Here is a 15,750-nt window from a genome sequence, read left to right as displayed (position 1 = left end):
TCCTGCTGCAAAGGATTCTTTGTAGGTCCAGTGACCTACTACAGCTTCCTTCTAAGTAGCTGTAAGGTGTCTCTTCAGATATTTTTTGTTTTGTTTCTTGTTCCTGCAAAGATGGTAGTTGAGGTGTGATTTCTGGGCTTCCAGAGGTACAAAAGTATAATTCCTTTCCTCGAAGAATTTCCTTTAATTAAATGAAATGTGTTGGAGAAATCAGAAATGAATTCTTGATATCAGAATACAGTGGAAGATGTCTTGGCTGTCCTTGTTTCCTGTGAGCTCATCATCTGCAGAGTGGCATACCAAGCTCTGGAAATCAAGATGCAACACTGTTTATTCACGTTAAGTCTTCCAGTCCAAAAGACTTTCTAGTTCATTATGAGGAATGAGTGTACCTTTGTAACGTTGTTTTACAATGAACTTCCTAACCTGCATTCCTAACACTAATTAGATTTGGAGAAGACTAACATGGCTTGTGTTTCTTCACATGTTGTATGCAAAAATGTTACAACTTGGTATGCTTTCTAATGGAACTGAAGCCTTTTGAAGGTTTGATGCTGTCAAAATGGTGAATAACTGCAAAAGTACGTAAGATCAAAAGCTAAGCTTTGAAATGAGAAACATGGTTTTTAGATGTTCTGAAGTCATAGGTTGTAGACTGTCTGGAATAGGCAAAAAGCTGGAGGCAACTTAAAGTAGAACATACCTATATAGAGATTTATATGCACGTACCTTTTTACATATATATATAATATATATAAAATACTTGCAGCAGCATACATTGAGTAATATTTTTCAATCAGTCTCAAAGGAACAGAATGTCATTTGGGGATTTATCTTGATACATGCCATGCAAAGGAGATAAAAGATTTGATATTTCATGCCTAGAATTCTTAAATGCATCGTTTGTGTTTTGTTCTAATACCTTACACATCTTCACTTGTGGATTAATTTATTTTCAGTTAATGGAGATTGGTAATTAGCTTGTTATAAAACATAGTAAAAGTGTTATGAGTAAAGTGTGCTTCTTTTGAGAAATATGCTTCAATTTTTGTAAGCATTGGTATTTCACAATGTGTTAGAAAATTAAATTTCCAATACTCTTGAGCTACTGACATTTTAGGTGTTGTCACATCTCTCTTTTGTGTAGACTTCTCAAGCACAAAATAATGAATTGTATGTTAAAAACACATTCTAGCTGTCTGCAATTGCAGCCTTGTTTTCCTTCTGCTCCCTGCCTTTCAAATAGCACTGGAGAGCATGGACTTTTTACCCATTACCAGTTCATTCCTTCTGTTTTGTGCATGCCAGAGCCTAAACTTGCATTAGGTATGGAATTACTGGCAGAAGTTTGCTACTCTCTGCAGTTTCAAAACTATGTGTTAAAAAAAAGTTAATGCCTGAAAGTGCTTTCAAAAGCTGAATTCCCAAATGGTTTCCACTTGGGCTTACAGTTGCGGTTTTAATTTTTTTTCTGATGTTTGTGTAAGTTAGATTTGAGTAAAGGGACTAATATTAAAATCTGAAGGACGAGATGATGTCAAATTCACTTAAAAAAAAAAAAAGAAAAAAGAAAATGACGTCTCCTATTCCTTTAGGTTATACGAAGTTTTAAGTGTTGTTCTAAAAAAATAAACAGTTTGCAGAGATCAGCATAGGTTTAAGTTGATTTTCTCCATTTATCCTACCAATTTAGACAGAAGAATTTAATGCTTTCTTGGAAATGTCTTTCAACTATTACATTATAGATTAATTTATAGGCTGCAGAATGCTGTTACCCATAAAACTTTTTTACCCATCTTGAAAATTAAGTTCTAAAATCAAATGTGTATAAGAGCTGGCCTTTTCTCTTTCACTAGGTCACTAAAGATAAATTGGGATAAATTAGTTATTTCAAATAAAAGCATTTATTTACAGTGGAAAAAATATCTCAGATTTACCAAAACCCACCATGATGTTTTTCCTATTTCCCTTGCAACAGTGAACACAGATTTAGTAAATCTTTATTAAATTAGTGACTTGGCTAAGTTTCAAGTTGAGTTCTTAGGCTTGTCTTGGAGAAGCTGATTGCAAACAAATACAGAAATATCTCTGTAACTTTGACAAAAGAAATTTTGCAAGGGAAGCCCCTAACTTAAATTATATTAATAGATAATAAATTAATAGGTGACAGATTAATAGATGATAACTTGCAGTGATTATAACACTTCCAGGTGGCTTTGTATTTTGTCTATAGCTTTCAGTGTGTATTAACGTAATTTCTTATTGTGTGCTTTTATTCTATAAAAATGTGGTTTTGCTCATGATTTAAGTTTGTAGTAATGATGCATATAGAGGTGTCAAAACACAAGTGATAAATTCCAGTGCACAGCCATCGATTGGCACTCGGATAGTTTTCTGCATTGCTGGGTAAGATGAAGTGGTTTGCCGAGGAAGGTGCAACCCTTCCATTCCTGACTTGGTGCCGTTCATTCTGCGGCTTGCAGTGATGGGTTTCGTGTCCCGCCAGAGCTGTTGACCCTTTGTACTATCCAATTAATGGCAGCCTTTCCTTGGGCTGATGATGTTGTGATTTAGGCATTGATCTGAGTCTCTGCTGATAGACATTTCTTGCTCTTTGGTGGGAAGAAATGATGAAATGCTGATCTATAATGGCACTTTGATGTTGCTGAGAGATTTTATTTTAATAGTAGATTAAATTGTCATTTGCAGCTTGTAGCTGTGTTTGATGAGCAAGATCCACACCATGGAGGTGATGGCACCAGCGCCAGCTCGACAGGCACGCAAAGCCCGGAGATTTTTGGCAGTGAGCTTGGCTCCAATGCAGCATCGGCCTTTCAGCCTTACCAAGCAACAAGTGAAATTGAAGTCACTCCTTCAGTCCTTCGTGCAAGTAAGTAAATGTCCTCGGTATCTTGACGTGTTTCATCTTAATTTACGAGGATGCCAAGTGCTGTTAACTATTCATGCTGCTGGGAAAATGATTCATTATCTGTCCTTATCGAAAGCTGATCGGAATTGAGAAACTGCGTAAATGCTTGTTGCATGCAAGTAAACAAACCTTTCTGTTTTAATAAATTATTTATAAACTGATTTTAGGAGCAATAAGCTCTTTTTGTGCTGCCAGTTTAAAATTGTCCTCACACTGAAATCACAGCAAAATTTCCAAATGCAGTTGCTGCACAGTTTAATTTTCAGTTTGCCGGTTTTGTTCCATTTAATGAAGAAAAGCGTAAAAAGAAACTAAAGATAAGAGCACTTTCTACTGAACCTGTCAATGTTGCTAGGCTATGCTTGTCACCTTTCCATAAAAACACCTGCCGATACGTGCATTTACTGTGTTGCAAAAATACACTTCTTTAAAAAGCAGAACCGATAGCCAGGAACATCCATTTATTTTGTTTATTTCAATGTGGGGAACATTTGTTACAAAACCATGAAGCAGGAATTATATATCACGTTTCTTGCTCAGGCAGGATCTTTGAATATTCCAGCTTACTAAGAAGAAAAATCACGCAACAAAATTTACTGTGTCATTTTCATTGTTGTTAAAAGTATCAAGCAAACAAGACAATGTTGGATAAAGCATCGTGCCCTCTTATGTGTAGTGTCTATCATTTTGCTCACTGAACTTTTGAAGTAGTAACTCCACTCCAGAAAATTCTTAGCAGAAGTTAGTATCAGTCAGTCCTTTGATATTCTACAGATGCAGTGTTTTAAACAATTATTTGTAATTCCCGAGAGATTACTTTTCTGTAGGTGTTCTCTTAGTGGATAAAATCTGTGTTTAAGTAATCAGGTAAAATGCAAATGGAAAAGTTACCACACTATTAAGTTTGAGGGGTTTTGTACCAGAGTGTTTTCTATAAAATTAAGGGAACAACATTTAACAATTAGCTTACATAGACTTGAACGTGTATCCTTTCAAGCTCTAACTATGCTTCATTACAACACAGAATTAAATTAGGGAAGGGATTAATGGCAGAATAAAGAAGTATCCTGGAATTTCAGGACCCTTCCATTTTGCTGTCAGTAGCGTATGCCACAGCTAAATGCATATCTCATTTCCATGCATAAGCCAAAAAGCTGTCTTCCTGGGTTCTCAATTTAGCAGGGGTTAGAGCAGGCAAATACATACACATTTTCTCCTTAGTGTGCTTATCTGCTGTATTATATGATACATTGATGTTAGTGCATCAAAATCATATAGTGCAGATAAAATTCAATGATACATTCAATGATATATTATCTTCAGTGTTATTCTGGAAAATACATAGAATACTTAGCTAGTTCTTCACTGATTGCTAAAATGTCCAAAAAGTGCTTTGAGAACCTACAATACAAAGGTCTATAGAAATGCAGAAGACTTTTAAAACTGTTGGTAAGAATTATAGCTCTTCTGATACTTTTTATAAAAGCACGCAGAAATAAAATATATGAAACAATTTGTCATAAATATGTTATCACAAATCAGAGATGTTCTCTTATCTAGCTAATTCCTTTTTTTTTATGTTGACAATTAAATATATTTTGTTTTTAAATGTTCCAAACCACAGGCTTGGAATCCCAGTCCAGTAATATTATCTCATATTAAACATACCTATTTCAAGAATTTCATTTAAATATACATTGAAAATGGAAATAATATCCCTATTGTATTTCCTTTATAACTTGTGAAGTGAAGCATAGCATACAAATGGTATTCTCAGTATTTCAAATAATTATCTTCTTACTGTGTAAGTTCTATTCAGCAAATAAAACCCATCCAGTTTTGTGGTAGATGCAGATCCTGATTATTACATGTTGACAAGGTCATATATCTATTAATTGGATTGGAGATGGGATACAAAATTGCTGTAATTATTGTAATTTTCTAGCTAATTGCAGGGTTGGCGGTGAATATTTTACTTCTAACAAATGAAAAACAGTATTCCATCTGAAATTGGTTTATAGCATTTTAGACATTTTGTTTTACATCTCTGGTGCTTTTTGCTCGCAAGCTGGGCTCTGTTTCTCAGCAGTTCACTCGCAGAAGCGTAGCTTTGTGCCATTCTGCTACCGCTCACCTGCACCCGAGGGGTACAGAGCAGCCTCTTTTCAGAGGCAGCATCTCAGCGCAGTAGGCTGGGGCTTAAGGGCCTGCTGAGATTTTCGTCTCTTTGTTCTGGTTGCCATGCTACCCCTTTTGTTTGTTTATAGATCACGCCATCGCTCCTCTCTCAGCAAGGGAAAGGTTAGCTAGATCAGGTCCAGCTGGAAAAGTAATATTCATCTGGATTCCCTCTTTTCCCATGCACAAACACAGCCTGTGCTTTGCACGTGGGGGGGTTGTGTCAAATTGAATCTTCCCATCTAAATGTGGAAACAAAAATGAGGCTGGCTCTGAACCCCCTGTGTTGTTTTGCAATGTGAAAACACAATTCATCGATACAAGCAGTTGATTTATTTATGTTTCTTATCTAGCTCTTTCTCTTTTACTGCTTTTCTGTTACCCAAGTTAAACTTCCTCTTGTTGTGTTTCATCCGTTGAGCTGCATTTTTTTTCTAAGCATACAGTACACAAGGCATTTTTTGTGTGTGCCTGTGCGCTTTCTGAGAAGAGGTTGGAAGCTCACTGCAGAAGATTGTTAAAGCAGACTGATGTTTATTCCCTGCTGAAATATAAACTGGAGGCGCAGGTGAAAATTGCCAAACCTAATGAGCAATTTGGCGGATAAGACAGGATGTCAGGCAGTGACAGTTCAGCAGCGGGTGCACTGCCTGTGAACCAAGTTGTTTGTTTCACAGTACTGCATTTAAATATTGTAAATAAAATCCCTTTCCAGCTACATGAGATATTGTGAAAAGGGTCATCTCTTTGTCTAGTTTTCCTTTTAAGTTTTTAGCTCTGTTGAATAACCAAGGGTGGTCTTAGTTCTTGGTCTTGGTGTGATTATATGTTACAAGTCTCTCTGTTTCAGCAGTTACGGTTAAAAAAGCATTTTTAGTGTATAACATTATTTGGAAAATATATTAAGAGGGTTTAGAGGACTGATTTTTTTTTCTTTTTCTTTTTCTTTTTTTCCTGGCCCAAAGTAGAGAAGAGTAAGGAGGCTGGGGGATCTTCCTTCTTTCTTTCTTTAGCCCTTTAATGGGAGGGTACCGAGGAGATGAAGCCAGGCTCTTCTCACATGGGCACATTGTTGCTGGAGGCAACAAACACAAGTTGCAACAAGGAAAATGCCAGTTAGATATTAGGAAAACAATTTTTACCTTGAGAGCAAAACAGGCTGCTCAGTGAAATTATGGCATCTCCATCCTTGGAGATGGACAGAACTTGGCTGAGCATGGGTCTGGGCAACCTGATCTTGCTGGTCCCGTTTTGTGTGGAGGGGTTGGACCAACTGACCTCCAGAGATCTCGTCCAACCTCTGAAGTTACCGTGTAATTCTATGACTTCAAATATCATTAACAAAATTAAAGTGTTTGCTTCTCGAAGCAGTTATTTTTAAAAGTAAATGATGTTCTTAGTGAAATAGTTAGCAGACAGTTGTGCAAGCATATTGTGCGCTTACAGCTTAGTACAGTTTAGTATTGTGCTAGTTTGTGCCAGTGTGACACAGATCAGCTGACCGTGCCTTTTACAAGACTACTGCTTTTGTTTTCAGGATGTCTTTGGTAGGGATGTCAGCTCCTTAAAAAGGAGATACGGGGTTATGGCAAGGTTCTTCTAAAGGCTGGAGGGTGAGCAGCTCCTGGAAACGCTGGCCAGAGGAGTCTAAGAAATTACTAAGAGCTAGCTGGAAATGGTGCACTCCAGTGATGTATTTGCTCAAGTGATCTGTTTCATATATGTTAGTAGGACTTTCGGCATCAGTTTCATATTCTGGTCACAGAAGCGGATGGTGGGGAAAAAAAAAAAAAGATCTAGATGAGAATATTATGAAGTGAGTGCACAGCTGGCTGTGAAGATATACTAAAAGTGCAGAGGAGCAAAGTACTTACGGCAGCTTCATATCATTGTTTACCCAGCAGCATGGCTGTTGCTCTAAGGTTCCCTGTGTGCATGTGTGTTCTTACCCTGCAATAAGTACAAGTTTATTCCTCAGGGGTAAGAGCATGCATGCAGACTTTCACTGGAAATTCATTGATATATTAAAGTTAATGACCTTGCTTGCCTTTGAATTTGTGGATCTCTCTCTGCTTTCTGAGTAGTTTTTGGAAGTTCACTGGCAAATTAGTAGGACATATCAAGTATAGTCCCTGAAGGCTCTCTTAGGTTAAGGACTATTCAGTATTTTAATAACTCTGAACTGGAATATAGAGTTTGCATAAAAACCTAAGATGGAATTTCAAGCACTTTGGATGTCAAGGTTTCAGTTCAGCATTCACTTCATACATTTATAAACTGCTTTGAAATCAGTGAGATGTGCGCAGTCACTGCATCTAGAAAGAAGAAAGTAATTTGCAAGGCAATACTAGTGAACAGCTAAGTACACAGTACTGCAAGATGGATCTGGGCATTCTAGTGCATTATTATAGTGCATCCGGGCATTATGCTCTTCCATTAAAGGATCAAAGGCAAATGCTGTTGTGGGCTCACTGAAGTAGTTGTGAGCAGGAAGACTTAAGCTGGAGTGACCAGTTGTAGTGCCAGAGTTGGGGAAATTGTAAACACGTTGGAGAGAGCTGAAAGGGAGTAACAAGAGTAAGATGCTTTGGAGACTATGACCAAGCATTGGAAGGGCTGGTTTATTTAGTTAAGAAAATATAAAAACTGATAGGGTCCAAGTCTTCAACTGTATTATTTTTTTTGTCTCATTCTCCATGTCAGCTAAGAGAAGGGCAGTTGGCATTTCCTGGGAAAAAGCCATTTTTTTGTAACCTGTAAGTCTAGAAAATGTTTTTACACCTCATGTAACAAGCAAATCTTTGTGGGAATGGTTCAGAGGCCTGTTCTGCATGCTGCTGAGCACTGTCCTGCACTGTGGTATAAGGTAGGAAGGCAACCAGCTGGCGGTGGCAGATCTGTCCTGTTCCTGGCTAAGCCATTGGGTTGTTGGGTAACCACGGGTGAGCCACTTCTTGCGTCCGTTGTAAATATGTATGTGTCTTTTCTTAGCATCTCACAGTTTGAGTGTTCAAAAAAATCCAATACTAAGCAAACCAGTTAAAGGTGTGAGCACAAAAATAAGTATGTGAATTTCAAGTACTTTAAAATTGCTGTTTTAAATATGGCACTTCACTGATTTGATACAAGTATTTTTCTAGAGTCCTAAATGCATATTCTGAGAATTAATTTGTTAACATTTCTAAGTTCCTTTGTTTAAAGGTTTGGAGCATTGCATGTTAGCATGTTGGCAAAAAACTGCAGAGGTGAGTTCACATTTGTTCTGGTTTCGAAAGTGATGATGGTTTCAGCACGCTTTCCCACATACGGCCATTAGAAACTTTTTCATTGTTGTTTGTATCTCTTTGACTCCTTATTCAGCTGTGAGTCAGGTTTATATATGGAAATAAAGTAATTTTCAAATGTCAAAGAACTAAGGAAGCAAGAGATTAGAAAAAGGAGGAAGAGAAAGATGAGTTCATAGAACCCCAGATGTTTGGAGCTTTATCAGATGGAGTTACCTCTAGGGTTAAATAGCTGCTTACAAAGTGTAGAGAAAGTCATCCACATTTATAATGAAAGATTATGGCTTTACAGACAATGCTTGCTAAAGTCAGTGGGAGGTTTTTCACTAGCTCCACCGAGCTTTGGGTCAGGTTTGCTTTCCACAGTGAGTTTCCTCAGTCAGGAACTTTTGTTGGTGACCAGCTGGTGTTCAGGTGCCCATTGTTGCAGTGCAGTTCCAGGAATGAATTCCAGAAGATTTCCTAACCATCATTCCCACTTTTACTTCGTTGCCAGGTTCTCAGATGTTTCCTTTACCGTGTTGGATAATATGAAAAGAACCTTGAACTGAGGCTTGCACCGAACTGTTGGCGGCTGAATAAGGAAGGTTTCTTGTGCATCAGAGTTTAAGGAGAAGATTTAGCAAAGTCTGTTTCCTTACCTTCTGGTGCTCTTGCTGTTCAGGAATTCTTATTGCATTTATCCCTGTAGCTCTATCAAGGATGTGATTGTTTTAAAGCCAGAGTTATTGAATCAAAAAATCAGTACCAGGTGCTGCTTTCTTCCATGAGGATATATTTGTTCTTTCTACAGCACAGTTTTGACTTGAGTGATCTCCAGTTGGTGTTTTCTCCAAGCGTAGTGCTCTGCTGTTAATTTGGGATTGCTGAGCAGTTTAAAAACCATGTGTTTTTGATGAGGCCATGACACGTTTGTAAAAACAAATGGATTTTAAACTGCTTAAGTTTCTAAATTAACCTTTAATATCTTCAATCTTCTCAGTATACCATCAAGCAAAATACTGTAGCTTCTAGTAGGATTAAAAAATCCCTGAAACCAATAAAGTAAATAATTTTAGAATTTACTGGATTCTCTAGGGGAAACCTAAGTAATCATGGGGTATTTCAAGATGTGATTCCATATGGTGAGGGCTTCTATCTTTGAGTACTGATAATGGGGGGTAATAAAAATACAGTATTGTATCTGATACCTGGTGGTATTTTGCACCATAGCTACAGAATGTAGTACAAGAGAGATAATAAGGAAGGGTTATGAAGATCTGAAGTATTGAATTTGAATAGTTTAAGAAGTCAGGTTTGGATATTAGTCTAAATTTGACATCTTAAATAGATTTAATGATCACTTGAACAAGAAGCTATTATGGAAATCACAGCTGTATTCTGAGAATGTTTTGATAGGCATGTGGGTGGTGGTGGTATTGCTGGGTTTTATTTTCCCCTTCTTTAAATGAAAGGTAACTTTTTCCTTAAGGGAACTGTATTTTTATGTATACAAAAATGTTATGCCATTTTATCCAATCAAACATTACAGCGTAGCTGCTCAAGTCCGTTGTATTGTGATATCATGGGTTTAATCCCATTGTGATAAAGCTATTTGTTTATCGAAAGAGTTTGTCATCACACATTTATCAGTAAGTGTAATAGCTCTTTCTATAGATAATTTCTTGATTACTTCTCTATTTCTTGTTATTTTGTTGTAAGCAAACAAGAAGGAGCACAGTGAAGGCAAAAGAACATGAATCTGAAATGCGTAGGGAATACTTTTTCACGGTACAGCCAGCCACCCTGTGAAATTTTTTGCTTTATGGAGGCATATGTACCTATTACACTTTTTTTTATCCAACAGTTTCTAAAACCCTTGTGCAGTGTTTATAGGTACTTATTCTGAAATGTGATAAAACAGTATGCTTCAAGGCATCCTTAATATCCAGAACCACCAGTCCGCGAGAGTAACTTGTATCCTGGTTGTGTTTTGCTTTGCTTTGAGGCAACAGCATTGGTCTGGGGGGTGTGGGGGGGGTGTGTGGACTACTGACATAAATGACTTGCAGACAATTTACCAACAGGAGAGGATGTAGAGTTTGTCAAATGTACTTAATTAGTCACTCAGTCCTAAGCAGGATGTTCTTATACGAAGGGTGTTGTAGAGTTAGTGAAGAGTGTTGTGATGCTGGAGGCTCTGTGCCATACTCTCTGTAGGGTTACCCTGTGTTCAATGCAACAGCTAGTGCATGCCCCATGTGTACCCTCCCCCGCCCCATGGATATTTTTGACCACAAGCCCAAGGCTGTAAGTTATTATACTTAAAGTATATCCTTAATTAGGCTAAACTTGTACTTCAGTGACAGAATTGTTGCTTGCTTTTGTTCTTTAATTCACAAGGGATCTTCTTGCTCCCTTCCTTATTGCATTTGCAGCATGTGCACTCATATACTCTTTTTTCAGACAGGGATGTGTTTTGGAGATAGATCATCTCTTTTGGTGATCACTGGGAAAAAGTTGCTTTAAATTCTGTGTCTTTGACATGTTCTTTTGAGGGGGATGAAACAGGGACAGATGGCTGCTAGTTGAATAGGCTTATTTTTTAGTTTGTTTTTTATTTACTCTCTCATGCACTGAAAAGGACTGAAAGATGATACAGAAATGAAGGAGTAGATGAGAAATAACTTTCCATTAATTTGTTGCCTTATTTCATACTTTTAAAAAGATAAAATTTGTTCTTTCTCCCACCCATCTCTTGTTGTAAATCTTAAATGAATTGTGTAAGTAAGATGAGCTCCAGCTTCAGAAATGCTGTGGGTTCATGTTAGGGGCAGATTAAGCATTTAGAGTGAAAATCAAGCGTATGTGTTTAGAAGAACTTTCCTCCAGAGATTTTGGGCCCCAATAGCACTGGATGTCATGGAGGTGACAAGCCTGGCTTGAGCCCATGAACCCGGTCTGAGCCGAGGTGAGGCACCAGCCCATCGCCTGCTCTCCTGCTGGCACAGCTCAGCTCAGCTCAGTGCAGCTCAGCGTCTCCGAGCAGTCCACAAGTAGGGCTCCCTTGTCTCCCCCTCTGTGACACTGCGGGGGCAGATGGGGTCCCCCTTTGTGACCCCAGAGCCACCCTGCTGGAGGGGCCTTCACCACCCGGGCTGATGCCAGAGCTTGGCTGTTTGGGATTGGAGGTGGTTGTGAACTTGGGCTGTGTTCTGGTCTGTGTTTCTTGCCTCCGTTATGGATTTAGGTGATTAATTCTGTCAACATTTTTGGATTTACAGAAACTGGAAGTGATTGTATATGTGGGAAGGGAGTTGGGCACCATGTGAGTTTATGAACAAAAGCAAAAGTGGTGCTTAGGTTAAGATAAAATATTCGTACTACTACTTACATGCATACAGTAAAGGGCTGTACAAAGACAGCAATAGTAAGCTATTGTGTTAGCTTCTGGAAGACGTGCATGAGTTGGGGACTAGGCTTCTCAAAGCAAACTTTGATCAGCTGTTAAAACCTTATCCCGAGGATGTTGCCTTTGTTGCCTTAAAATTGGTCATTTTTATATTTGGAAGAGAAAGGCTAAGTGGTGTTTTACAAAGCCAATGGCTTCTCAGTTTGACCCACAGAGGAATTTTACATGGTTCTAGGAAGTTCCTACACAGCCATAATTATGCTTGGGAAGTGTATTTGGGTCATGGACAGTATGTCATGAATGCAGATAGTCCTGTGTTATCTTTTTTTCCAGAGTAAAATGAATATGAGAAACTTCTATGGAATTTCATGGTTAAACCAACAGTGTCATCTGACTTGGGTCTGACACTGGTTTCTAGTCACTTCATGTGGTACTGCTCCCAAATTGGTAAACCGCTGCGAAGAGGCAGCTGTACTTTTTCTTGCCACACATTCTGAAACCTCGAAGCATAACAGGTCATGCCATGTGGCACTGAAAAGCCAGCCTAAATCTGGGGGAACAAGCATGATGTGGAGTTAATAAGCACTGAAGGACTTTGAGTTGTCTTTATAGTTCTACACAGTTGAGTGCCTGTGTACCCCATTCCCTCACATATCGTGCAGTGTCTGGGTGTTATGGCCATCCTGCCCTTACTGCTGTTCAGGATATCGTGGCTTTCCATCGGCATGGGAGAAGAAAGCTCTTTGTATACGTGCTCAGCCTCTGGGTGGGTGGCTGGGGAAAGGAGCCATCCCTCGAATACAGGCTATTAAAGTAAATGCCTTTGCAGGTTTGCAGACTTAATAATGGTGAGCAACAACTGCTGAGACTGTTTCAAATGAAATAACATTTGAAGCAATGCTAGCATTTTTAGTAGATTATAAAAGAATAAAATTATGTTCACCAGTTTCTGACAAGTTAGAGAATGGACGCATATGCCTTGTTAACCAGCCCTATGCAATATACAAATTAATCTTTCAATGATTTTTTGGTAAGTCCTCTCTTGATCTCTCTGCTTTTGGGCTTTTTGGAACCAAAACCTCAGAAATGTTTTCTGTGTATGAAAGCTTTCTCCACCAAATATAAAAATGATGTTAGCTGCTTCTATTCCAACCTATTTTAAGCTCTGATGTTTAAGACCTTCATTAGATGACAGAGGGATTTTAGGTCAAGCACTGCCTGATTTTCACGATGATTTCCATCTGAAGGGTCTTGCATAGTGAAGTCTCTTCATGTTTTATTTAAAATTTTAGTTGGGCTCTTGACTCATGGAAAAATAAATAAAAATGAAGGGCTTACTAGGAGTGCTGCAGTGAAAAAATTATGGAACTGCTTTTTCAAATGAACTGCGTGACATTTATCCGTGAGAAATATCCATTAAGTGAGTGAATAAACTTACTGCTCTAGTTTGACATAGTAGGCAATATTTCTGTGAGTTTTGTACATGTAGATGATTTACCTCTACCTCTGTTTTAAGTTCACCTTTAAAGTAATAAAACATAAGTGGGCAAAGGCTTCCCGTAATCCTGCTTTCCCATAGCTCTTTGCTATGTTGCTTAAAACATAACATTACAGTGAAATAAGTATTTTCACTTCGTCCACCCGTAAGGGTAGGGGGAAATCTGTTTGCAGTTATGCTGGTACTGAGATAGTATTTCTAGTTTGCACTTTGGCAGTGAACAGCGGTGCGGGATGTGTAGCTGAAGGCTTGGGGAGAGGGTCTCTGCCAGAGCAGTGGCTCAGTGGTGAGCAGGGCTGTCTCCAGGAGCCAGAGAAGGAGGAGGAAGAAGAGGAGGAGAAGCCGCATGTAAACAGTAATGGAGGGAAGGAGGAGAAAACTGAACTGTTTAAAAACCTAGCCCCCAAAAAGCGAAGGATGAAAAAGCTACAGTGAAACTGCAGCTACAAATATGCATAGATGTTTGTTTATTACAGCTTGGTCTGTGTATTTCTTGTGTTAGCTGAAGAGTTTACCCGAAATTGTGTGTGTCTGTTGGCAGTTCATCTATGCAGTAGTACGTTGTGGTGGCAGCAAATCCAGAAAGCGCATGGAAGATGAGAGTACCAAAAAAGTGCATGCTTGAGCTGTGTCCTCGGTGGTGCTGGGAGCGAGCAGTTGGACTCCCGAGGGTGCAGACAGTGGCTTTGTTGCGTGGCAGTGGGGTGGCCATGCCCGGGAGCATGCCCCAGACTGCAGGCAGGGGACCAGTGCTCAGGGCAGCGGGCGCTTTGCCAGGGTTGGACCCGCAGTCTTCTCGTTGCGACATGCGGACACCCGGGTACAGGCCCAGCAGGATGAGCTCGCAGAGGAGCACAGTGCGTGCACGTGTAGACTTGTCTGTGCTTTTATATTAGAATTTCCTTAAAGTTCTCAATGGCTGCGAATTCAGGGCAGTATTGTAATACTGATACTTATGCGCTATTTACCTGGTGTGACTGCTGGTGTGCAAGCAAGTTTCTAGGAGTCTTACTTCATTCTGCATTTTACCGGAATGATTTTGTGGATGTGGATGTGAATTCTTTGCATGGGATTCCTATTACGGGCTGAATTGAATATTCAATTACTCCTCAAAGCCTTGAGGCAGTACATCAACTTCACTCATACTGAGCAATTTGTGCTGTGCTGTATGTGCCATGGAGCGGCTTCAGTTTCTGAATTCTCCCAGGGCTAGGATTTTGCTCTGTTCATTTCCATTTTTCTTTTTCAAAGTTGGAATGTTTTACTAAGGGTGAAAAATATTTTTAATGAAGTATTTTAATTTGTTCTCATGTTATGGGCATGTGTTCCCCCCTTCCCTCATCTAGGTTTCACCAGATGTTTTAAATATTTTCTGAGTACATGTGCTTTCAAGGTTTTTCTGCAAATCCAATCGTGTTTAACAGGCACTGAGTCCTTGTGAATCAATGTTGTGTTTTTCTTTACTTTATGCCTCCCAGATCTGGCAGATGTCTTGAGTTCTAGGACAAGAGATTTTCAGTGTTTTCTGTATGAAAGCAGATAAGATTGGTACATAGTTAGAATTTCCTCAGAAAGGAACAGAGCTTCAGACCTCTGCGGGAGGAAGGCATTTCATTGACCATGTTTTACAGAATTTAGTAAGTTTAGTAAATAATTAAATCCAATAATGCACCTTATGCTGTATCAAAAGTGATGGCTTTTGTAGGGAAAGCTGTACTTGTATTTGTTCTTCACTTTTCCTCCTTTTTTTTTTTTTTTTTTTTTAACTTAAGTGAGTGGCATATGTGACATGTAAAGAAAATATGGTGTTTGCTTGATCTTACCTTGGAAAAAGTTCTTGATCTTAAAGTCATAGTTTTAGCAAGATGGATGGTAATTTTCACTCATAGATACATGTGCTTAATTCCGAGTTTAATTTTCACCTTGACCAGCCAAATTAAATGTATTTTTTTTTGTTTTAACCATAACTATTTTTTACTTTTTTCACTTGCACTGCAATACAAATTGTTCGTTCTGTTTCCTTACTTGTTTTTTTTCCTCACTATTTTTTCTGTCATTTGCTTTAAGACACCTGAAGGGTCATTTTTAGCAATGAAAAGTGAGGAAATGTCAAAGATAGGGCTGCTGATCAAGGCTCTTCATGTGCTCTGTGATTTCTGTCTGTGGTTATCAAGCTGTAGAACGTGAGATGCTCAGCATGTGTGACAGGGATGAGGCTTTAACCCAAGAGGAGGTTAGCTGGTGACTTGATGTGCCTTCCTTCTGTTTCCATTTGCTGACTTCCAGATTGAGAACCCAGTGCAGCTGGGTTAACTTGATGCCTTGTGGAAATTTTAGAAAGGAGGCAACTACTTCATATCAGCCCGTGATCAGAAACAGAGGGAGAAAGGAAAAGAGAAGGCATGAAGAATTTGAAGAATTAAAGAACAAAGCAGCATGGATCAGAAAAGAAAAAAAAAAAAGGAGGAGC

General features: G+C 38.8%; 1 protein-coding gene across 2 annotated transcripts in view; it reads left to right on the top strand.

The window, feature by feature from the left end:
* PARD3 (par-3 family cell polarity regulator) overlaps positions 1-15,750 on the top strand; it is a 464,571-nt gene that overhangs the window by 155,417 nt on the left and 293,404 nt on the right. For both annotated transcript variants that reach the window (XM_052805974.1, XM_052805967.1), the window contains exon 3: positions 2,710-2,890. In XM_052805974.1, coding sequence (XP_052661934.1) covers positions 2,710-2,890 — 181 coding nt within the window. The remainder of the gene's footprint in view (positions 1-2,709; positions 2,891-15,750) is intronic.

The sequence above is a fragment of the Harpia harpyja genome, chromosome 1 (genome assembly GCF_026419915.1).
Source record: "Harpia harpyja isolate bHarHar1 chromosome 1, bHarHar1 primary haplotype, whole genome shotgun sequence".
NCBI classification, from domain to species: Eukaryota; Metazoa; Chordata; class Aves; order Accipitriformes; family Accipitridae; genus Harpia; species Harpia harpyja.
Note: the sequence above shows the minus strand (reverse complement) of the source record. Positions and strands in the feature narration are given on the sequence as shown.